General features: G+C 47.2%; 1 protein-coding gene across 1 annotated transcript in view; it reads right to left on the bottom strand.

Annotated features, from left to right (window-relative positions):
- The window catches only part of LOC311126240 (activating signal cointegrator 1 complex subunit 1-like), a 40,262-nt gene that overhangs the window by 2,706 nt on the left and 12,478 nt on the right, over positions 1-25,078 (bottom strand). The window contains exon 9 of the mRNA XM_084200257.1: positions 23,497-23,639. Coding sequence (XP_084056383.1) covers positions 23,523-23,639 — 117 coding nt within the window. The 3' untranslated portion in view covers positions 23,497-23,522. The remainder of the gene's footprint in view (positions 1-23,496; positions 23,640-25,078) is intronic.

Below are 25,078 nucleotides of genomic sequence, written 5' to 3' on the forward strand. Positions count from 1 at the left end.
AAGCCAGTCTGAAGTTAGAGAGCAGAGGAGAGGAATCCAGTCTGAAGTTAGAGAGCAGAGGAGAGGAATCCAGTCTGAAGTTAGAGAGCAGAGAGGAATCCAGTCTGGAGTTAGAGAGGAGAGGAATCCAGTCTGAAGTTAGAGAGCAGAGGAGAGGAATCCAGTCTGAAGTTAGAGAGCAGAGGAGAGGAATCCAGTATGAAGTTAGAGAGCAGAGGAGAGGAATCCAGTCTGAAGTTAGAGAGCAGAGGAGAGGAAGCCAGTCTGAAGTTAGAGAGGAGAGGAATCCAGTCTGAAGTTAGAGAGGAGAGGAGAGGAAGCCAGTCTGAAGTTAGAGAGCAGAGGAGAGGAAGCCAGTCTGAAGTTAGAGAGCAGAGGAGAGGAATCCAGTCTGAAGTTAGAGAGCAGAGGAGAGGAATCCAGTCTGAAGTTAGAGAGCAGAGGAGAGGAAGCCAGTCTGAAGTTAGAGAGCAGAGCAGAGGAATCCAGTCTGAAGTTAGAGAGGAGAGGAGAGGAAGCCAGTCTGAAGTTAGAGAGCAGAGGAGAGGAATCCAGTCTGAAGTTAGAGAGCAGAGGAGAGGAATCCAGTCTGAAGTTAGAGAGGAGAGGAATCCAGTCTGAAGTTAGAGAGCAGAGGAGAGGAAGCCAGTCTGAAGTTAGAGAGCAGAGGAGAGGAAGCCAGTCTGAAGTTAGAGAGGAGAGGAGAGGAAGCCAGTCTGAAGTTAGAGAGCAGAGGAGAGGAAGCCAGTCTGAAGTTAGAGAGCAGAGGAATCCAGTCTGAAGTTAGAGAGGAGAGGAGAGGAAGCCAGTCTGGAGTTAGAGAGGAGAGGAATCCAGTCTGAAGTTAGAGAGCAGAGGAGAGGAATCCAGTCTGAAGTTAGAGAGCAGAGGAGAGGAATCCAGTCTGAAGTTAGAGAGCAGAGGAGAGGAAGCCAGTCTGAAGTTAGAGAGGAGAGGAGAGGAAGCCAGTCTGAAGTTAGAGAGCAGAGGAGAGGAATCCAGTCTGAAGTTAGAGGGCAGAGGAGAGGAAGCCAGTCTGAAGTTAGAGAGGAGAGAGGAAGCCAGTCTGAAGTTAGAGAGCAGAGGAGAGGAAGCCAGTCTAAAGTTAGAGAGCAGAGAGGAATCCAGTCTGAAGTTAGAGAGCAGAGAGGAATCCAGTCTGAAGTTAGAGAGCAGAGAGGAATCCAGTCTGAAGTTAGAGAGCAGAGGAGAGGAATCCAGTCTGAAGTTAGAGAGCAGAGGAGAGGAAGCCAGTCTGAAGTTAGAGAGCAGAGGAGAGGAAGCCAGTCTGAAGTTAGAGAGCAGAGAGGAATCCAGTCTGAAGTTAGAGAGCAGAGGAGAGGAAGCCATTCTGAAGTTAGAGGACAGAGGAGAGGAATCCAGTCTGAAGTTAGAGGACAGAGGAGAGGAATCCAGTCTGAAGTTAGAGAGCAGAGGAAGCCAGTCTGAAGTTAGAGAGCAGAGGAGAGGAAGCCAGTCTGAAGTTAGAGAGCAGAGGAGAGGAATCCAGTCTGAAGTTAGAGAGCAGAGGAGAGGAATCCAGTCTGAAGTTAGAGAGCAGAGGAGAGGAATCCAGTCTGAAGTTAGAGAGCAGAGGAGAGGAATCCAGTCTGAAGTTAGAGAGCAGAGGAGAGGAAGCCAGTCTGAAGTTAGAGAGCAGAGGAATCCAGGATGAAGTTAGAGAGCAGAGGAGAGGAATCCAGTCTGAAGTTAGAGAGCAGAGGAGAGGAAGCCAGTCTGAAGTTAGAGAGCAGAGGAAGCCAGTCTGAAGTTAGAGAGCAGAGGAATCCAGGATGAAGTTAGAGAGCAGAGGAGAGGAATCCAGTCTGAAGTTAGAGAGCAGAGGAGAGGAATCCAGTCTGAAGTTAGAGAGGAGAGGAAGCCAGTCTGAAGTTAGAGAGCAGAGGAATCCAGTCTGAAGTTAGAGGGCAGAGGAGAGGAAGCCAGTCTGAAGTTAGAGAGCAGAGGAGAGGAATCCAGTCTGAAGTTAGAGAGCAGAGGAGAGGAAACCAGTCTGAAGTTAGAGAGCAGAGGAGAGGAATCCAGTCTGAAGTTAGAGAGCAGAGGAAGCCAGTCTGAAGTTAGAGGGCAGAGGAGAGGAATCCAGTCTGAAGTTAGAGAGCAGAGGAATCCAGTCTGAAGTTAGAGAGCAGAGGAGAGGAAGCCAGTCTGAAGTTAGAGAGCAGAGGAATCCAGTCTGAAGTTAGAGAGCAGAGGAGAGGAAGCCAGTCTGAGGTTAGAGAGCAGAGGAGAGGAATCCAGTCTGAAGTTAGAGAGCAGAGGAATCCAGTCTGAAGTTAGAGAGCAGAGGAGAGGAAGCCAGTCTGAGGTTAGAGAGCAGAGGAGAGGAAGCCAGTCTGAAGTTAGAGAGCAGAGGAGAGGAATCCAGTCTGAAGTTAGAGGGCAGAGGAGAGGAATCCAGTCTGAAGTTAGAGAGCAGAGGAGAGGAATCCAGTCTGAAGTTAGAGAGCAGAGGAGAGGAAGCCAGTCTGAAGTTAGAGAGCAGAGGAGAGGAATCCAGTCTGAAGTTAGAGAGCAGAGAGGAATCCAGTCTGAAGTTAGAGAGCAGAGGAGAGGAATCCAGTCTGAAGTTAGAGAGCAGAGGAGAGGAAGCCAGTCTGAAGTTAGAGAGCAGAGGAGAGGAATCCAGTCTGAAGTTAGAGAGCAGAGGAGAGGAAGCCAGTCTGAAGTTAGAGAGCAGAGGAGAGGAATCCAGTCTGAAGTTAGAGAGCAGAGAGGAATCCAGTCTGAAGTTAGAGAGGAGAGGAGAGGAAGCCAGTCTGAAGTTAGAGAGCAGAGAGGAATCCAGTCTGAAGTTAGAGAGCAGAGGAAGCCAGTCTGAAGTTAGAGAGCAGAGGAGAGGAAGCCAGTCTGAAGTTAGAGAGGAGAGGAATCCAGTCTGAAGTTAGAGAGCAGAGGAAGCCAGTCTGAAGTTAGAGAGCAGAGGAGAGGAATCCAGTCTGATGTTAGAGAGCAGAGAGGAATCCAGTCTGAAGTTAGAGAGCAGAGGAGAGGAATCCAGTCTGAAGTTAGAGAGCAGAGGAGAGGAATCCAGTCTGAAGTTAGAGAGCAGAGAGGAATCCAGTCTGAAGTTAGAGAGCAGAGGAAGCCAGTCTGAAGTTAGAGAGCAGAGGAGAGGAAGCCAGTCTGAAGTTAGAGAGGAGAGGAGAGGAAGCCAGTCTGAAGTTAGAGAGCAGAGGAGAGGAATCCAGTCTGAAGTTAGAGAGCAGAGGAGAGGAATCCAGTCTGAAGTTAGAGAGGAGAGGAGAGGAATCCAGTCTGAAGTTAGAGAGCAGAGGAAGCCAGTCTGAAGTTATAGAGCAGAGGAGAGGAAGCCAGTCTGAAGTTAGAGAGCAGAGGAGAGGAAGCCAGTCTGAAGTTAGAGAGGAAGCCAGTCTGAAGTTAGAGAGCAGAGGAGAGGAATCCAGTCTGAAGTTAGAGAGCAGAGGAGAGGAAGCCAGTCTGAAGTTAGAGAGCAGAGGAGAGGAATCCAGTCTGATGTTAGAGAGCAGAGGAGAGGAAGCCAGTCTGAAGTTAGAGAGCAGAGGAAGCCAGTCTGAAGTTAGAGAGGAGAGGAGAGGAAGCCAGTCTGAAGTTAGAGAGCAGAGAGGAATCCAGTCTGAAGTTAGAGAGCAGAGGAGAGGAAGCCAGTCTGAAGTTAGAGAGCAGAGGAAGCCAGTCTGAAGTTAGAGAGCAGAGGAGAGGAAGCCAGTCTGAAGTTAGAGAGGAGAGGAAGCCAGTCTGAAGTTAGAGAGCAGAGGAGAGGAATCCAGTCTGAAGTTAGAGAGCAGAGGAGAGGAATCCAGTCTGAAGTTAGAGGGCAGAGGAGAGGAAGCCAGTCTGAAGTTAGAGAGCAGAGGAGAGGAATCCAGTCTGAAGTTAGAGAGGAGAGGAGAGGAAGCCAGTCTGAAGTTAGAGAGCAGAGGAGAGGAATCCAGTCTGAAGTTAGAGAGCAGAGGAGAGGAAGCCAGTCTGAAGTTAGAGAGCAGAGGAGAGGAAGCCAGTCTGAAGTTAGAGAGCAGAGAGGAATCCAGTCTGAAGTTAGAGAGCAGAGGAGAGGAATCCAGTCTGAAGTTAGAGAGGAGAGGAGAGGAAGCCAGTCTGAAGTTAGAGAGCAGAGGAGAGGAAGCCAGTCTGAAGTTAGAGAGCAGAGAGGAATCCAGTCTGAAGTTAGAGAGCAGAGGAGAGGAATCCAGTCTGAAGTTAGAGAGGAGAGGAGAGGAAGCCAGTCTGAAGTTAGAGAGGAGAGGAATCCAGTCTGAAGTTAGAGAGCAGAGCAGAGGAATCCAGTCTGAAGTTAGAGAGGAGAGGAGAGGAAGCCAGTCTGAAGTTAGAGAGCAGAGGAGAGGAATCCAGTCTGAAGTTAGAGAGCAGAGGAGAGGAAGCCAGTCTGAAGTTAGAGAGGAGAGGAGAGGAAGCCAGTCTGAAGTTAGAGAGGAGAGGAAGCCAGTCTGAAGTTAGACAGCAGAGGAGAGGAATCCAGTCTGAAGTTAGAGAGCAGAGAGGAATCCAGTCTGAAGTTAGAGAGGAGAGGAGAGGAAGCCAGTCTGAGGTTAGAGAGCAGAGGAGAGGAAACCAGTCTGAAGTTAGAGAGGAGAGGAGAGGAAGCCAGTCTGAAGTTAGAGAGCAGAGGAGAGGAATCCAGTCTGAAGTTAGAGAGCAGAGGAATCCAGTCTGAGGTTAGAGAGCAGAGGAGAGGAAGCCAGTCTGAAGTTAGAGAGCAGAGGAATCCAGTCTGAGGTTAGAGAGCAGAGGAGAGGAAGCCAGTCTGAAGTTAGAGAGGAGAGGAAGCCAGTCTGAAGTTAGAGAGGAGAGGAAGCCAGTCTGAAGTTAGAGAGCAGAGGAGAGGAAGCCAGTCTGAAGTTAGAGAGGAGAGGAAGCCAGTCTGAAGTTAGAGAGGAGAGGAAGCCAGTCTGAGGTTAGAGAGCAGAGGAGAGGAAGCCAGTCTGAAGTTAGAGAGCAGAGAGGAAGCCAGTCTGAAGTTAGAGAGCAGAGGAGAGGAAGCCAGTCTGAAGTTAGAGAGCAGAGAGGAAGCCAGTCTGAAGTTAGAGAGCAGAGGAGAGGAAGCCAGTCTGAAGTTAGAGAGCAGAGGAGAGGAAGCCAGTCTGAAGTTAGAGAGCAGAGGAGAGGAATCCAGTCTGAAGTTAGAGAGCAGAGGAGAGGAATCCAGTCTGAAGTTAGAGAGGAGAGGAAGCCAGTCTGAAGTTAGAGAGCAGAGGAGAGGAATCCAGTCTGAAGTTAGAGAGGAGAGGAAGCCAGTCTGAAGTTAGAGAGCAGAGGAGAGGAATCCAGTCTGAAGTTAGAGAGGAGAGGAAGCCAGTCTGAAGTTAGAGAGCAGAGGAGAGGAAGCCAGTCTGAAGTTAGAGAGCAGAGGAATCCAGTCTGAGGTTAGAGAGCAGAGGAGAGGAATCCAGTCTGAAGTTAGAGAGCAGAGGAAGCCAGTCTGAAGTTAGAGAGCAGAGGAGAGGAAGCCAGTCTGAAGTTAGAGAGCAGAGGAGAGGAATCCAGTCTGAAGTTAGAGAGCAGAGGAGAGGAAGCCAGTCTGAAGTTAGAGAGCAGAGAGGAATCCAGTCTGAAGTTAGAGAGCAGAGGAGAGGAATCCAGTCTGAAGTTAGAGAGCAGAGGAAGCCAGTCTGAAGTTAGAGAGCAGAGGAGAGGAATCCAGTCTGAAGTTAGAGAGCAGAGGAGAGGAATCCAGTCTGAAGTTAGAGAGCAGAGGAGAGGAATCCAGTCTGAAGTTAGAGGGCAGAGGAGAGGAAGCCAGTCTGAAGTTAGAGAGCAGAGGAGAGGAATCCAGTTTGAAGTTAGAGAGGAGAGGAGAGGAAGCCAGTCTGAAGTTAGAGAGCAGAGGAGAGGAATCCAGTCTGAAGTTAGAGAGCAGAGAGGAATCCAGTCTGAAGTTAGAGAGGAGAGGAGAGGAAGCCAGGCTGAAGTTAGAGAGCAGAGAGGAATCCAGTCTGAAGTTAGAGAGGAGAGGAGAGGAAGCCAGTCTGAAGTTAGAGAGGAGAGGAAGCCAGTCTGAAGTTAGAGAGCAGAGGAGAGGAATCCAGTCTGAAGTTAGAGAGGAGAGGAGAGGAAGCCAGTCTGAAGTTAGAGAGGAGAGGAATCCAGTCTGAAGTTAGAGAGCAGAGCAGAGGAATCCAGTCTGAAGTTAGAGAGGAGAGGAGAGGAAGCCAGTCTGAAGTTAGAGAGCAGAGGAGAGGAATCCAGTCTGAAGTTAGAGAGCAGAGGAGAGGAAGCCAGTCTGAAGTTAGAGAGGAGAGGAGAGGAAGCCAGTCTGATGTTAGAGAGGAGAGGAAGCCAGTCTGAAGTTAGACAGCAGAGGAGAGGAATCCAGTCTGAAGTTAGAGAGCAGAGAGGAATCCAGTCTGAAGTTAGAGAGGAGAGGAGAGGAAGCCAGTCTGAGGTTAGAGAGGAGAGGAGAGGAAGCCAGTCTGAAGTTAGAGAGCAGAGGAGAGGAATCCAGTCTGAAGTTAGAGAGCAGAGGAATCCAGTCTGAGGTTAGAGAGCAGAGGAGAGGAAGCCAGTCTGAAGTTAGAGAGCAGAGGAATCCAGTCTGAGGTTAGAGAGCAGAGGAGAGGAAGCCAGTCTGAAGTTAGAGAGCAGAGGAGAGGAATCCAGTCTGAAGTTAGAGAGCAGAGGAGAGGAAACCAGTCTGAAGTTAGAGAGGAGAGGAGAGGAAGCCAGTCTGAAGTTAGAGAGCAGAGGAGAGGAATCCAGTCTGAAGTTAGAGAGCAGAGGAATCCAGTCTGAGGTTAGAGAGCAGAGGAGAGGAAGCCAGTCTGAAGTTAGAGAGCAGAGGAATCCAGTCTGAGGTTAGAGAGCAGAGGAGAGGAAGCCAGTCTGAAGTTAGAGAGGAGAGGAAGCCAGTCTGAAGTTAGAGAGGAGAGGAAGCCAGTCTGAAGTTAGAGAGCAGAGGAGAGGAAGCCAGTCTGAAGTTAGAGAGGAGAGGAAGCCAGTCTGAAGTTAGAGAGGAGAGGAAGCCAGTCTGAGGTTAGAGAGCAGAGGAGAGGAAGCCAGTCTGAAGTTAGAGAGCAGAGAGGAAGCCAGTCTGAAGTTAGAGAGCAGAGAGGAAGCCAGTCTGAAGTTAGAGAGCAGAGGAGAGGAAGCCAGTCTGAAGTTAGAGAGCAGAGGAGAGGAAGCCAGTCTGAAGTTAGAGAGCAGAGGAGAGGAATCCAGTCTGAAGTTAGAGAGCAGAGGAGAGGAATCCAGTCTGAAGTTAGAGAGCAGAGGAGAGGAAGCCAGTCTGAAGTTAGAGAGCAGAGAGGAAGCCAGTCTGAAGTTAGAGAGCAGAGGAGAGGAATCCAGTCTGAAGTTAGAGAGCAGAGGAGAGGAAGCCAGTCTGAAGTTAGAGAGCAGAGGAGAGGAATCCAGTCTGAAGTTAGAGAGGAGAGGAAGCCAGTCTGAAGTTAGAGAGCAGAGGAGAGGAAGCCAGTCTGAAGTTAGAGAGCAGAGGAGAGGAATCCAGTCTGAAGTTAGAGAGCAGAGGAGAGGAATCCAGTCTGAAGTTAGAGAGCAGAGGAGAGGAATCCAGTCTGAAGTTAGAGAGGAGAGGAAGCCAGTCTGAAGTTAGAGAGCAGAGGAGAGGAATCCAGTCTGAAGTTAGAGAGGAGAGGAAGCCAGTCTGAAGTTAGAGAGCAGAGGAGAGGAATCCAGTCTGAAGTTAGAGAGGAGAGGAAGCCAGTCTGAAGTTAGAGAGCAGAGGAGAGGAAGCCAGTCTGAAGTTAGAGAGCAGAGGAGAGGAAGCCAGTCTGAAGTTAGAGAGCAGAGGAGAGGAATCCAGTCTGAAGTTAGAGAGCAGAGGAGAGGAATCCAGTCTGAAGTTAGAGAGCAGAGGAGAGGAAGCCAGTCTGAAGTTAGAGAGGAGAGGAAGCCAGTCTGAAGTTAGAGAGCAGAGGAGAGGAAGCCAGTCTGAAGTTAGAGAGCAGAGGAGAGGAAGCCAGTCTGAAGTTAGAGAGGAGAGGAAGCCAGTCTGAAGTTAGAGAGCAGAGGAGAGGAAGCCAGTCTGAAGTTAGAGAGCAGAGGAGAGGAAGCCAGTCTGAAGTTAGAGAGGAGAGGAAGCCAGTCTGAAGTTAGAGAGCAGAGGAGAGGAAGCCAGTCTGAAGTTAGAGAGGAGAGGAAGCCAGTCTGAAGTTAGAGAGCAGAGGAGAGGAATCCAGTCTGAAGTTAGAGAGGAGAGGAAGCCAGTCTGAAGTTAGAGAGGAGAGGAATCCAGTCTGAAGTTAGAGAGCAGAGGAGAGGAATCCAGTCTGAAGTTAGAGAGGAGAGGAATCCAGTCTGAGGTTAGAGAGCAGAGGAGAGGAAGCCAGTCTGAAGTTAGAGAGGAGAGGAAGCCAGTCTGAAGTTAGAGAGCAGAGGAGAGGAATCCAGTCTGAAGTTAGAGAGGAGAGGAATCCAGTCTGAAGTTAGAGAGCAGAGGAGAGGAATCCAGTCTGAAGTTAGAGAGCAGAGGAGAGGAATCCAGTCTGAAGTTAGAGAGCAGAGCAGAGGAAGCCAGTCTGAAGTTAGAGAGGAGAGGAATCCAGTCTGAAGTTAGAGAGCAGAGGAGAGGAATCCAGTCTGAAGTTAGAGAGGAGAGGAAGCCAGTCTGAAGTTAGAGAGCAGAGGAGAGGAAGCCAGTCTGAAGTTAGAGAGCAGAGAGGAATCCAGTCTGAAGTTAGAGAGGAGAGGAATCCAGTCTGAAGTTAGAGAGCAGAGGAGAGGAAGCCAGTCTGAAGTTAGAGAGCAGAGGAGAGGAAGCCAGTCTGAAGTTAGAGAGCAGAGAGGAATCCAGTCTGAAGTTAGAGAGCAGAGGAGAGGAATCCAGTCTGAAGTTAGAGAGCAGAGGAGAGGAATCCAGTCTGACTGCATTCTGCTCTCCATCACATCACAACTGTCATTTACAGTAGTGAAGAGCCACAGCTATGCATCCATCCCAAATGGCACCCTATTCACTATATAGTGCACTACTTTTGACCAGAGCCCTATGGGAATAGGGTACCATTTGGGATGTAGTCTAGATCTATTTCTGACTGTTTTGTCAAAGCAGTGATGAATAATAGAACGTCTGAGGAGGTTCACCATGGAAGACTGATGGATTCAGTCTACAACTAGTTCAGACAGATTGAATGATTGCTTGGTTTTTCATTCACTCCTTTGTCACTGTAATGTTTTGTCCACAGATGTCCTGTAGTGTTGGACTGGGTCAAGGACACCATGTATACTGCAGCACAATGCCCCAAACAGGACACACACATGGTAGGGCTCTGGTTCTCTGGTACTGTGGTACTGTGGTACTGTGGTACTGTGGTACTGTGATACTGTGTGGACTGTGATACTGTGTGGACTGTGGTACTGTGTGGACTGTGGTACTGTGTGGACTGTGGTACTGTGTGGACTGTGATACTGTGTGGACTGTGGTACTGTGTGGACTGTGATACTGTGTGGACTGTGATACTGTGTGGAACTGTGGTACTGTGGTACTGTGGTACTGTGGTACTGTGGTACTGTGATACTGTGTGGACTGTGATACTGTGTGGACTGTGATACTGTGTGGACTGTGATACTGTGTGGACTGTGGTACTGTGTGGACTGTGGTACTGTGTGGACTGTGATACTGTGTGGACTGTGGTACTGTGTGGACTGTGATACTGTGTGGACTGTGATACTGTGTGGACTGTGGTACTGTGGTACTGTGATACGGTGTGGACTGTGGTACTGTGGGGACTGTGATACTGTGTGGACTGTGATACTGTGTGGAACTGTGGGGACTGTGGTACTGTGTGGACTGTGGTACTGTGGTACAGTGTGGACTGTGGTACTGTGTGGACTGTGATACTGTGTGGACTGTGATACTGTGTGGACTGTGGTACTGTGTGGACTGTGATACTGTGTGGAACTGTGGGGACTGTGGTACTGTGTGGACTGTGGTACTGTGGTACAGTGTGGACTGTGGTACTGTGTGGACTGTGATACTGTGTGGACTGTGATACTGTGTGGACTGTGGTACTGTGTGGACTGTGGTACTGTGTGGACTGTGATACTGTGTGGAACTGTGGGGACTGTGATACTGTGTGGACTGTGATACTGTGTGGAACTGTGGGGACTGTGGCACTGTGTGGACTGTGGCACTGTGGTACTGTGTGGACTGTGATACTATGTGGACTGTGGTACTGTGTGGACTGTGATACTGTGGGACTGTGTGGACTGGGGGACTGTGGGACTGTGATACTGTGTGGACTGTGGGACTGTGGGACTGTGGGACTGTGTGGACTGTGTGGACTGTGGCACTGTGTGGACTGTGGTACTGTGTGGACTGTGGTACTGTGTGGACTGTGATACTGTGTGGACTGTGATATTATCAATCAATCAATCAATTTTATTTTATATAGCCCTTCTTACATCAGCTAATATCTCGAAGTGCTGTACAGAAACCCAGCCTAAAACCCCAAACAGCTAGTAATGCAGGTGTAGAAGCACGGTGGCTAGGAAAAACTCCCTAGAAAGGCAAAACCTAGGAAGAAACCTAGAGAGGAACCAGGCTATGAGGGGTGGCCAGTCCTCTTCTGGCTGTGCCGGGTGGAGATTATAACAGAACCATGCCAAGATGTTCAAAAATGTTCATAAGTGACAAGCATGGTCAAATAATAATCAGGAATAAATCTCAGTTGGCTTTTCATAGCCGATCATTAGAGTTTAAAACAGCAGGTCTGGGACAGGTAGGGGTTCCATAACCGCAGGCAGAACAGTTTAAACTGGAATAGCAGCAAGGCCAGGCGGACTGGGGACAGCAAGGAGTCACCACGGCCGGTAGTCCCGACGTATGGTCCTAGGGCTCAGGTCTCTCAGTTGGCTTTTCATAGCCGATCATTTAGAGTTGAAAACAGCAGGTCTGGGACAGGTAGGGGTTTCGTAGCCGCAGGCAGAACAGTTGAAACTGGAATAGCAGCAAGGCCAGGCGGACTGGGGACAGCAAGGTGTCATCATGCCCGGTAGTCCTGACGTATGGTCCTAGGGCTCAGGTTCTCAGAGAGAAAGAGAGAACGAGAGAATTAGAGAGAGCATACTTAAATTCACACAGGACACTGGATAAGACAGGAGAAGTACTCCAGGTATAACCAACTAACCCCAGCCCCCCGACACATAAACTACTGCAGCATAAATACTGGAGGCTGAGACAGGAGCGGTCCGGAGACACTGTGGCCCCATCCGAAGAAACCCCCGGACAGGGCCAAACAGGAAGGATATAACCCCACCCACTCCGCCAAAGCACAGCCCCCGCACCACTAGAGGGATATCCCCAACCACCAACTTACAATCCTGAGACAAGGCCGAGTATAGCCCACAGAGGTCTCCACCACAGCACAAACCAAGGGGGGGGGGGCGCCAACCCAGACAGGAAGATCACGTCAGTAACTCAACCCACTCAAGTGACGCACCCCCCCCAGGGACGGCATGAAAGAGCACCAGCAAGCCAGTGACTCAGCCCCTGCAACAGGGTTAGAGGCAGAGAACCCCAGTGGAGAGGGGAACCGGCCCGGCAGAGACAGCAAGGGCTGTTCGTTGCTCCAGCCTTTCCGTTCACCTTCACACTCCTGGGCCAGACTACACTCAATCATATGACCTACTGAAGAGATAAGTCTTCAGTAAAGACTTAAAGGTTGAGACCGAGTCTGCGTCTCTCACATGGGTAGGCAGACTGTTCCATAAAAATGGAGATCTATAGGAGAAAGCCCTGCCTCCCGCTGTTTGCTTAGAAATTCTAGGGACAATTAGGAGGCCTGCGTCTTGTGACCGTAGCGTACGTATTGGTATGTACGGCAGGACCAACTCGGAAAGATAGGTAGGAGCAAGCCCATGTAACGCTTTATAGGTTAACAGTAAAACCTTGAAATCAGCCCTTGCCTTAACAGGAAGCCAGTGTAGGGAAGCTAGCACTGGAGTAATATGATCAAATTTCTTGGTTCTAGTCAGGATTCTAGCAGCCGTATTTAGCACTAACTGAAGTTTATTTAGTGCTTTATCCGGGTAGCCGGAAAATAGAGCATTGCAGTAGTCTAACCTAGAAGTAACAAATGCATGGATTAATTTTTCTGCATCATTTTTGGACAGAAAATTTCTGATTTTTGCAATGTTACGTAGATGGAAAAAAGCTGTCCTTGAAACAGTCTTGATATGTTCGTCAAAAGAGAGATCAGGGTCAAGAGTAACGCCTAGGTCCTTCACAGTTTTATTTGAGACGACTTTACAACCATCAAGATGAATTGTCAGATTTAACAGAAGATCTCTTTGTTTCTTGGGACCTAGAACAAGCATCTCTGTTTTGTCCGAGTTTAAAAGTAAAAAGTTTTCAGCCATCCACTTCCTTATGTCTGAAACACAGGCTTCTAGCGAGGGCAATTTTGGGGCTTCACCATGCTTCATTGAAATGTACAGCTGTGTGTCATCCGCATAGCAGTGAAAGTTAACATTATGTTTTCGAATAACATCCCCAAGAGGTAAAATATATAGTGAAAACAATAGTGGTCCTAAAACGGAACCTTGAGGAACACCGAAATGTACAGTTGATTTGTCGGAGGACAGACCATTCACAGAGACAAACTGATATCTTTCCGACAGGTAGGATCTAAACCAGGCCAGAACTTGTCCGTGTAGACCAATTTGGGTTTCCAGTCTCTCCAAAAGAATGTGGTGATCGATGGTGTCAAAGGCAGCACTAAGGTCTAGTAGCACGAGGACAGATGCAGAGCCTCGGTCTGACGCCATTAAAAGGTCATTTACCACCTTCACAAGTGCAGTCTCAGTGCTATGATGGGGTCTAAAACCAGACTGAAGCATTTCGTATACATTGTTTGTCTTCAGAAAGGCAGTGAGTTGCTGCGCAACAGCTTTTTCTAAAATTTTTGAGAGGAATGGAAGATTCGATATAGGCCGATAGTTTTTTATATTTTCCGGGTCAAGGTTTGGCTTTTTCAAGAGAGGCTTTATCACTGCCACTTTTAGTGAGTTTGGTACACATCCGGTGGATAGAGAGCTGTTTATTATGTTCAACATAGGAGGGCCAAGCACAGGAAGCAGCTCCTTCAGCAGTTTAGTAGGAATAGGATCCAGTATGCAGCTTGAAGGTTTAGAGGCCATGATTATTTTCATCATTGTGTCAAGAGATATAGTACTAAAACACTTAAGTGTCTCTCCCGATCCCAGGCCCTCGCAGAGCTGTGCAGATCCAGGACAGCTAAGCCCTGGAGGAATACGCAGATTCAAAGAGGAGTCCGTAATTTGCTTTCTAATGGTCATGATCTTTTCCTCAAAGAAGTTCATGAATTTATCACTGCTGAAGTGAAAACCATCCTCTCTTGGGGAATGCTGCTTTTTAGTTAGCTTTGCAACAGTATCAAAAAGAAATTTTGGATTGTTCTTATTTTCCTCGATTAATTTGGAAAAGTAGGATGATCGAGCAGCAGTGAGGGCTCTTCGGTACTGCACGGTACTGTCTTTCCAAGCTAGTCGGAAGACTTCCAGTTTGGTGTGGCGCCATTTCCGTTCCAATTTCCTGGAAGCTTGCTTCAAAGCTCGGGTATTTTCTGTATACCAGGGAGCTAGTTTCTTATGACAAATGTCTTTCGTTTTTAGGGGTGCAACTGCATCTAGGGTATTGCGCAAGGTTAAATTGAGTTCCTCAGTTAAGTGGTTAACTGATTTTTGTCCTCTGACGTCCTTGGGTAGGCAGAAGGAGTCTGGAAGGGCATCAATGAATTTTTGTGTTGTCTGAGAATTTATAGCACGACTTTTGATGCTCCTTGGTTGGGGTCTAAGCAGATTATTTGTTGCGATTGCAAACGTAATAAAATGGTGGTCCGATAGTCCAGGATTTTGTGGAAAAACATTAAGATCTACAACATTTATTCCATGGGACAAAACTAGGTCCAGAGTATGACTGTGGCAGTGAGTAGGTCCAGAGACATGTTGGACAAAACCCACTGAGTCGATAATGGCTCCGAAAGACTTTTGGAGTGGGTCTGTGGACTTCTCCATGTGAATATTAAAATCACCAAAAATTAGAATATGATCTGCTATGACTACAAGGTCTGATAGGAATTCAGTGGACTGTGGTACTGTGTGGACTGTGGTACTGTGTGGACTGTGATACTGTGTGGACTGTGATACTGTGTGGTACTGTGGTACTGTGTGGACTGTGGTACTGTGTGGACTGTGTGGACTGTGGTACTGTGGTACTGTGTGGACTGTGATACTGTGTGGACTGTGGTACTGTGTGGACTGTGGTACTGTGGTACAGTGGTACTGTGGTACTGTGTGGACTGTGGTACTGTGTGGACTGTGTGGACTGTGGTACTGTGGTACTGTGTGGACTGTGGTACTGTGTGGACTGTGATACTGTGTGGACTGTGGTACTGTGTGGACTGTGGTACTGTGGTACAGTGTGGACTGTGGTACTGTGTGGACTGTGGTACTGTGTGGACTGTGATACTGTGTGGACTGTGGTACTGTGTGGACTGTGGTACTGTGTGGACTGTGGTACTGTGTGGACTGTGATACTGTGTGAACTGTGGGGACTGTGATACTGTGTGGACTGTGATACTGTGTGGAACTGTGGGGACTGTGTGGAACTGTGGGGACTGTGGCACTGTGTGGACTGTGGCACTGTGGTACTGTGTGGACTGTGATACTATGTGGACTGTGGTACTGTGTGGACTGTGATACTGTGGGACTGTGTGGACTGTGGGACTGTGGGACTGTGATACTGTGTGGACTGTGGGACTGTGGGACTGTGTGGACTGTGTGGACTGTGGCACTGTGTGGACTGTGGTACTGTGTGGACTGTGGTACTGTGTGGACTGTGATACTGTGTGGACTGTGATATTATGTGGACTGTGGTACTGTGTGGACTGTGGTACTGTGTGGACTGTGATACTGTGTGGACTGTGATACTGTGTGGTACTGTGGTACTGTGTGGACTGTGGTACTGTGTGGACTGTGTGGACTGTGGTACTGTGGTACTGTGTGGATTGTGATACTGTGTGGACTGTGGGACTGTGATACTGTGTGGACTGTGGTACTGTGTGGACTGTGGTACTGTGTGGACTGTGATACTGTGTGGACTGTGATATTATGTGGACTGTGGTACTGTGATACTGTGTGGACTGTGATACTGTGTGGTACTGTGGTACTGTGTGGACTGTGGTACTGTGTGGACTGTGATACTGTGTGAACTGTGGTACTGTGTGGACTGTGATATTGTGTGAACTGTGGTACTGTGTGGACTGTGATACTGTGTGAACTGTGGTACTGTGTGGACTGTGATATTATGTGGACTGTGGTACTGTGTGGACTGTGGTACTGTGATATTATGTGGACTGTGATACTGTGTGGTACTGTGGTACTGTGTGGACTGTGTGAACTGTGGTACTGTGTGGACTGTGATATTATGTGGACTGTGGTACTGTGTGGACTGTGGTACTGTGATATTATGTGGACTGTGATACTGTGTGGTACTGTGGTACTGTGTGGACTGTGTGAACTGTGGTACTGTGTGGACTGTGATATTATGTGGACTGTGGTACTGTGTGGACTGTGATACTGTGTGGACTGTGATACTGTGTGGTACTGTAACTATCCCTTTGTTACAGAAGGTTTTGCCGCCCAGAAACTTCAACATCCAACAATGAACACTGGGGCAATATATTTCAACATCCGAATGTTGGGAATGATGGGAAATGGAATATGGAAAATTAATGTATATTTTGTGATGTCATTAAAAATGGTATAAAGGCGTTATAAGGAAAACATTGTGACTTGAAGAGCTTTTACACTGTGGATATCAGGGTTATATCCTTTACCTTGTGTAGAAACTATCAAGGAGGAAGACAATGTTTTCCTGAAGATAGGAATGTGATTTTAGCTTTCTAACAAGATCATAGTGATGATGATATTTTGCTTCGTAACTAGCCACACCCGAGGGTATAAAAGATTGAGTTAAGAATTAACATACCATACCAGACGGACTCAAGCTGCAGCTTAGGTCTCCATTGGTTACGACCCAGAAAATCAACACGAGGTGAAGACGACAAAGTGGCCTCTCAAACAATCAACGTTACGGCTGAGTAGCTGTTCTAAGGACTGTCTCTAAGAAGGTGAATTTAAGTGGGACCATCCCGTTCCTCTCTTCAAACCATCGTCTACTACACTGCTCTCATCACCCCACTGGGGATCATCCACACTGATTAGCCGTCCTCAGAAGACCACTTCCAGAATGAGTGAAAGTAAACAGACAACTAACAGTATGAAAAATTTATGCACTCACTAACTGTAAGTCGCTCTGGATAAGAGCGTCTGCTAAATGACTAAAATGTAAATGTAAATGTACTGTGTGGACTGTGGTACTGTGTGGACTGTGGTACTGTGTGGACTGTGATACTGTGTGGACTGTGATACTGTGATACTGTGATACTGTGATACTGTGTGGACTGTGGTACTGTGTGGACTGTGGTACTGTGATACTGTGTGGACTGTGGTACTGTGTGGACTGTGGTACTGTGTGGACTGTGATACTGTGTGGACTGTGTGGACTGTGGTACTGTGTGAACTGTGGGGATAGATTGTACACAATGCAGACATACACTGAGTGTACAAAACATTAAGAACACCTCTTTCCATGACAGACTGACCAAGTGAAAGCTGTGATCCCTTCTTGATGTCTCTTGTTAAATCCACGTCAATCAGTGTAGATGAGGGAGAGGAGACAGGTTAAAGAAGGATTTTTAAGCCTTGAGACAATTGAGACATGGATTGTGTATGTGTGCCATTCAGAGGGTGAATGGGCAAGACAAAATATTTAACTGCCTTTGAACGGGGTATGGTTGTAGGTGCACCGGTTTGTGTCAAGAACTGCAACGCTGCTGGGTTTTTCACGCTCAACAGTTTCCCGTGTGTATCAAGAATGGTCCACCACCCAAAGGACATCCAGCCAACTTGACACAACTGTTGGTTCTTTACTCTCTGTGTGGACTGATTGCAGGGTAAACATGCTTATTTACTCTCTGTGTGGACTGATTGCAGGGTAAACATGGTTCTTTACTCTCTGTGTGGACTGATTGCAGGGTAAACATGGTTCTTTACTCTCTGTGTGGACTGATTGCAGGGTAAACATGGTTCTTTACTCTCTGTGTGGACTGATTGCAGGGTAAACATGGTTCTTTACTCTCTGTGTGGACTGATTGCAGGGTAAACATGGTTCTTTACTCTCTGTGTGGATGGATTGCAGGGTAAACATGGTTCTTTACTCTCTGTGTGGACTGATTGCAGGGTAAACATGCTTCTTTACTCTCTGTGTGGACTGATTGCAGGGTAAACATGGTTCTTTACTCTCTGTGTGGATGGATTGCAGGGTAAACATGGTTCTTTACTCTCTGTGTGGACTGATTGCAGGGTAAACATGCTTCTTTACTCTCTGTGTGGACTGATTGCAGGGTAAACATGGTTCTTTACTCTCTGTGTGGATGGATTGCAGGGTAAACATGGTTCTTTACTCTCTGTGTGGATGGATTGCAGGGTAAACAGACATTGACAGCAGCAGATCCCCTCCAGACTCACTCAGCACTCAGCACGGTGAAGAGCTGCCTGCTGGAGGGAGGGAGGGAGACTGCATGTCACCTGCCTGCCTCAGCTACCTCTCAGTGTGTGTGGTCTGTTCCTCTCTCTCTCTGTGTGTGAGTGGTCGGTTTCTCTCTCTGTGTGTGTGTGAGTGGTCGGTTTCTCTCTCTCTGTGTGTGTGAGTGGTCGGTTTCTCTGTGTGTGTGTGTGTGTGTGAGTGGTCGGTTTCTCTCTCTCTGTGTGTGTGAGTGGTCGGTTTCTCTCTGTGTGTGTGTGTGTGTGTGTGTGTGTGAGTGGTCGGTTTCTCTCTCTGTGTGTGCGCATGCACACTTCTGTTAGTTTGCATCGAACGTCCATCACATCACGTGTCTTTAGGCTTTTTAACGACACTGTGATTGGTTAGAGATGTAAATGAGAGTGTCCCCTAGCTGAATGTCACATAAAACACATCAAAACAACATCGCTGAACAGAGGGGAGGAAGGTGCACTGTGTCATATTCCACAGGTAATGATGTCTTAACAAACGCCACGAGACGTTTCCCTTCCTCCTTTCTTCATGACAGCAGCAGCTGTCGTTGCCGTGTGCCCGTCTCGCACTTTGAGGAACCATCTAACAATCAATCCACAGAGCTCTACAAAGACGCTTTCAAGTTTAACAGTCAAACTCCATAAAAAACAAACACAAAAATATTGCATCATTTAAGCAGGTTAATGTCATGTTACAACCTGACTTTGAGAAGTATGACGTACAACTAAAACGATGTCAGCAATGCTTTGTTCCTGAATTATTTTTTAAATGCTCTCTATCGCTCTCTCTCTCTCTCTTAATTGCACAAAGTGTAAAATCTGGGGTGTTTAATTAACCTGAAGCCATTAGCAGTTTAAAAGGTAGGACCGACCACTTCATGGGAAAAGTTCCTCTGACCTTAAAAACTGATTAACGGCTAAATGAATTTCCTGTGTGCTTCTCCAGCCACTTGAAGCATGCAAATCTAATTATATCTGCACTTCTCAAAAGGTCAAACGTCTTTCAAACGTCTTCTGCCTTTTTCCTTCCTACGTGCTTCAAGTTAGAACCAGTTCTACAGTCTTCAATGAGATGCAGAACTTTCTAATTACAATGTCAGAAATTGTACACGATGGTTTTGAATCCCAATATCCTAAACATTAGGGGATGAAAAGCTAGAAGGCCTCTCAGCGGATTGACCGATTTCAACATGTGGATAAGAATAATATGCTACTTCTCCTAACATGGCATGAAATTAAATATGTAAATTGGGTACATAACAATATTTAGATAGTGCTTTGGGGACATTCAAAGACAAGACTTCAGAAACTAAAATAGATGGAATACGTGTTTGAATTTGATGAAGACATTCATCTTATATTGGGTTTTCCATTCTAAATGAATATCAGAAGAAGCGGATTTAATCTTTGATAGTTTAGTGCAATATTTGTAATGATCCTAGTCTTAAAGAAGGATAGGTGATTGATTTATAAAATAATAATAATAAGCCATTTAGCAGACGCTTTTATCCAAAGCGACTTACAGTCATGTGCGCATACATTTTTACGTATTGGTGGTCCCGGGGATCGAACCCACTACCCTGGCGTTACAAGCGCCATGCTCTACCAATTGAGCTACAGAGGACCACATCACTATTTTTAAAACCCCATTGGTTTCCCTCTGCTCTCCTAAGCAGAAAGGGAGAGCTGTCAACGGATAGAGGAAGATTCCTCATCTCCTGGGGAAAGAAAGGCTGTTTACTCCCCATCAGCAGATCTGTTGACGTCTGTCCTGTTCGACATGTCCTGAAGGAACTAGACGTTTCTCCATTGGAGGCATATATAGCATCAGAGAGAGAGAGAGAGAGAGAGAGAGAGAGAGAAAGAAAGAGAGAAAGAGAGAGAGAGAGAGAGAGAGAGAGAGAGAGAGAGAGAGAGAGAGATAAGGAGAGAGAGAGAGAGAGAGAGAGAGAGAGAGAGAGAGAGAAAGAAAGAGAGAAAGAGAGAAAGAGAGATGGGGGAGAGAGAGATGGGGGAGAGAGAGATAAGGAGAGAGAGATAAGGAGAGAGAGATAAGGAGAGAGAGAGAGAGAGAGAGAGAGAGAGAGAGAGAGAGAGAGAGAGAGAGAGAGAGAGATAAGGAGAGAGAGAGAGAGAGAGAGAGACAGAGAGAGAGAGAGAGAGAGACAGAGAGAGAGAGAGAGAGAGAGAGACAGAGAGAGAGAGAGAGAGAGAGAGAGAGAGATGATAAATTAAATTTCCAGAATCCATAGAAGAAATGTCTATGTTACCACAGAGTAGCCCAGTCTGAGCAGGACACATGCTCCTGTAGAAACCTCTGGGGCCTGAAGTTGGAGCTTTCCACCACAGGAAGCTAACAGCTGGCTAATTAGGAAGGAGATGTAGTGGGGTCCAATAAGATGCTAAGTCACGCTGCAGTCAGCGGCACACAAGTCTACCGTAGCATGGAGCCGAATCAACCGCCGACACGACAGGCCTATTTTAACCCCACCTCACCCTCAACATACATCTGTACATGACTTATAGTGTCCTGACTCCTGACATGTGGTCTATGTTGTAGTGTCCTGACTCCTGACATGTGGTCTATGTTGTAGTGTCATGACTCCTGACATGTGGTCTATGTTGTAGTGTCCTGACTCCTGACATGTGGTCTATGTTGTAGTGTCCTGACATGTGGTCTATGTTGTAGTGTCCTGACTCCTGACATGTGGTCTATGTTGTAGTGTCCTGACTCCTGACATGTGGTCTATGTTGTAGTGTCCTGACATGTGGTCTATGTTGTAGTGTCCTGACTCCTGACATATGGTCTGTTGTAGTGTCCTGACTCCTGACATGTGGTCTATGTTGTAGTGTCCTGACTCCTGACATGTGGTCTATGTTGTAGTGTCCTGACTCCTGACATGTGGTCTATGTTGTAGTGTCCTGACTCCAGACATGTGGTCTATGTTGTAGTGTCCTGACATGTGGTCTATGTTGTAGTGTCCTGACTCCTGACATGTGGTCTATGTTGTAGTGTCCTGACTCCTGACATGTGGTCTATGTTGTAGTGTCCTGACTCCTGACATGTGGTCTATGTTGTAGTGTCTTGACTCCTGACATGTGGTCTATGTTGTAGTGTCCTGACATGTGGTCTGTTGTAGTGTCCTGACTCCTGACATGTGGTCTATGTTGTAGTGTCCTGACTCCTGACATGTGGTCTATGTTGTAGTGTCCTGACATGTGGTCTATGTTGTAGTGTCCTGACTCCTGACATGTGGTCTATGTTGTAGTGTCCTGACTCCTGACATATGGTCTATGTTGTAGTGTCCTGACTCCTGACATGTGGTCTATGTTGTAGTGTCCTGACTCCTGACATGTGGTCTATGTTGTAGTGTCCTGACTCCTGACATGTGGTCTATGTTGTAGTGTCCTGACATGTGGTCTATGTTGTAGTATCCTGACTCCTGACATGTGGTCTATGTTGTAGTGTCCTGACTCCTGACATATGGTCTATGTTGTAGTGTCCTGACTCCTGACATATGGTCTATGTTGTAGTGTCCTGACTCCTGACATGTGGTCTATGTTGTAGTGTCCTGACTCCTGACATGTGGTCTATGTTGTAGTGTCCTGACTCCTGACATGTGGTCTATGTTGTAGTGTCCTGACTCCTGACATGTGGTCTATGTTGTAGTGTCCTGACTCCTGACATGTGGTCTATGTTGTAGTGTCCTGACATGTGGTCTATGTTGTAGTATCCTGACTCCTGACATGTGGTCTATGTTGTAGTGTCCTGACTCCTGACATATGGTCTATGTTGTAGTGTCCTGACTCCTGACATATGGTCTATGTTGTAGTGTCCTGACTCCTGACATGTGGTCTATGTTGTAGTGTCCTGACTCCTGACATGTGGTCTATGTTGTAGTGTCCTGACTCCTGACATGTGGTCTATGTTGTAGTGTCCTGACTCCTGACATGTGGTCTATGTTGTAGTGTCCTGACTCCTGACATGTGGTCTAGTCATTCCTGGAAACCTTTGCCCAGTACATTACATCCTGAATGACATCTCTCTCTGCCAAAAGGAAATAGAGTGTTGCAGTCCTGAAGAATTTAATTATGAGGCCCTTTCCCGGTCCCTGTATTTACTAGGAGAGGTATTATTGATGTTTCCAAGAACGAATAAGGCAAGCTCTTGACGGTTTACCTGAGCCTGCGGTTTTACTTTCTCCCTTCCTGACAGTAACAAGCCTTAAAACTAGACAAGTCATTTGCTGCTTTGGTAAATACACCATGGCATTTTCTACTGTCGAAGTGCACTATATGGCACCCTATGGGCCTGGTCAAAAGAAGTGCACTATATGGCACCCTATGGGCCTGGTCAAAAGAAGTGCACTATATGGGGAATAGGGTGCCATTTGGGACGTAACTCCTCCCTGTCTCGGAGGCCGCTGCGTGCCAAGGAGGAGGGTTGAACAGATAGAGTCTACAGACACAAGACAGAGCCACAATCACTGCTCTGATGCTCGGTAGGATGGCTGTGTTGGCTGGGAGCATTTACATATCCCTGTCTAATCGCTGCTGTTGACAAGACTCCAGGAAGGAAGACAAATGTGTGTGTGTGTGTGTGTGTGTGTGTGTGTGTGAGCTGCTACAGTATGCTAGTAATGAGTGTCTTTGAGCTGACAGACAAAGCTAGCCGAGCGCCACTCGGTGGCAGATATCGCCCTCCTGCATGGCCTGCCAAGCAAGCAGAGGGCGGCAGAACATCTCTCTGAGGGCAGAATGGGTCGGAACATCTCTCTGGGGGCAGGACGGGACAGAACATCTCTCTGAGGGCAGGACGGGACATAACATCTCTCTGGGGGCAGGACGGGGCAGAACATCTCTCTGAGGGCAGGACGGGGCAGAACAACAGTACTGACAGTGGGGACAGACAACAGTACTGACAGGGGGGACAGACAACAGTACTGACAGGGGGACAGACAACAGTACTGACAGGGGGACAGACAACAGTACTGAGAGGGGGGACAGACAACAGTACTGACAGTGGGGACAGACAACAGTACTGACAGGGGGGACAGACAACAGTACTGACAGGGGGGACAGACAACAGTACTGACAGGCGGGACAGACAACAGTACTGACAGTGGGGACAGACAACAGTACTGACAGGGGGGACAGACAACAGGACTGACAGGGGGGACAGACAACAGGACTGACAGGGGGGACAGACAACAGGACTGACAGGGGGGACAGACAACAGGACTGACAGGGGGGACAGACAACAGTACTGACATGGGGGACAGACAACAGTACTGACAGGCGGGACAGACAACAGTACTGACAGGGGACAGACAACAGTACTGAGAGGGGGCACAGACAACAGTACTGAGAGGGGACAGACAACAGTACTGGCAGGGGGCACAGACAACAGTACTGACAGGGGGCACAGACAACAGAACTGACAGGGGGTACAGACAACCACACGTCTCCCTATTTGGGCAGGACAGGCTAGCTGAGCTGGATGTGACAAACAGCAGTACAGACAAACAATAGTGTCACTGTCGCTCAAAATGACTGCATTCAAACACACACACACACACACACACACACACACACACACACAGATTGAAGTGAGAGTGCTCTCTGCCTCCTCTATAGTATAGTAAGGCATGATAGAGCCCTCTGCTGGCCAACAGTAGAGTAGCTTTGATGTCCTGCATGAAGAGGGCTTTACGCTTCTGATATCTGAGGAAATTAACCATATTTTCTCGTCTGTCAAAAAAGTTGCAAATGACTGTAAAAGGACAACTTAACAATTTACAGGAAAGGTAATCAGTGTTCTGGAAAGGAATCAGTGTAAAAACCACTGTTGTGTTCTCTCTCTCTCAAGCTCCACTGTACCCGAGTCAACGTTGAGGGGAGAGATCTCAGGAGAAGTTCACAACGCCAGCTGGGGTGTAGAAGCCGGTGCAGTCGGTAGAATACCTCTGGGAAATCTGGACGGCATTCAGATCAAACTCCCCAAACTGGTACGACCCAAAGCTCTACATTAAGAACAAAACAAGAGAGTTTGAACAGTACTGTTAATCCGAGTTCTAGGTTGCGTCCCAAATGGCACCCTATTTCCTATATATTGCACCACTTTTGACCAGAAGTAGTGCACTATATAGTGAATAGGGTGCCATTTGGGACAGACACTGGGAAACTACTATTAACATTCTTATGTGAATCCCCTCTTTACACTTGAAGTAATAATAATAATAATAATAATAATAATAATAATAATATGCCATTTAGCAGACGCTTTTATCCAAAGCGACTTACAGTCATGTGCGCATACATTTTTGAACCCACTACCTTGGCGTTCCAAGCGCCGTGCTCTACCAGCTGAGCTACAGAGGACCACCATGTCCATGTTGTGAACTGGAAACGTAGCTGAGTTTTGATGGAGGTTCTGGTTATATAGATACAACCACAGGATAAAACTCTGCTTAAATTCCACTCCACTACCATCAACAGAATGACAAGACGATGAGCCATATTCCTCTCACAAAGATGGTGTTACTATGGTAACTGCCAACGGAACACATGGCACTGCCAGAGACTCTCCGGTGACATTCTTATCAGGTTGCTTCACAAACGGCACCCTATTCCCTGCACTACTTTTGACTAGGGCCCATAGGGATCTGGTTAAAAGAAGTGCACTATATAGGGAATAGGCTGCCATTTGGTATGCACACTGTATAATGACAGACGCTACTGCGCTGAAGGCCCAGTTTGTCATATCTAAACACTGGGAGCACCCCCAAGGTGAATCCAGTTCTGATGCGTCTGTATGAAAACACTCTATAGGGTGCCATGCTGATTTATCCTCTTTATATACACAGTGCCTTCACAAAGTATTCACACCCCCTTGACTTTTTCCACATTTTGTTGTGTTACAAAGTGGGATTAAAATGGATTTAATTGTATTTTTTTGTCAATGATCTACACAAAATACTCTGTAAATGTCAAAATGGAAGAAAAATTCTAACATTTGTAAAAATAAAACGGTATCTTGATTAGATAAGTATTCCACCCCCTGAATCCCTACAGGTTAGAATCACCTTTGGCAGCGATTACAGCTGGGAGTCTTTCTGGGTAATTCACTAAGAGCTTTGCACACCTGGATTGTACAACATTTGCACATTATTATTTTTAAAAGTCTTCAAGCTCTGTCAAGTTTTGCCATAGATTTTCAAGCCGATTTCTGACTAAACAGTAAATAGGCCACTCGGGAACATTCAATGTCGTCTTGGTAAGCAACTAATGTGTAGATTTGGCCTTGTGTTTTAGGTTATTGTCCTGCTGAAAAGTATAATAATATAATATGCCATTTAGCAGACGCTTTTATCCAAAGCGACTTACAGTCATGTGTGCATAAATTTTTACGTATGGGTGGTCCCGGGGATCGAACCCACTACCCTGGCGTTACAAGCGCCAT

This window comes from Coregonus lavaretus (assembly GCF_964263955.1).
Source record: "Coregonus lavaretus genome assembly, contig: HAP1_SCAFFOLD_355, whole genome shotgun sequence".
NCBI lineage: Eukaryota > Metazoa > Chordata > Actinopteri > Salmoniformes > Salmonidae > Coregonus > Coregonus lavaretus.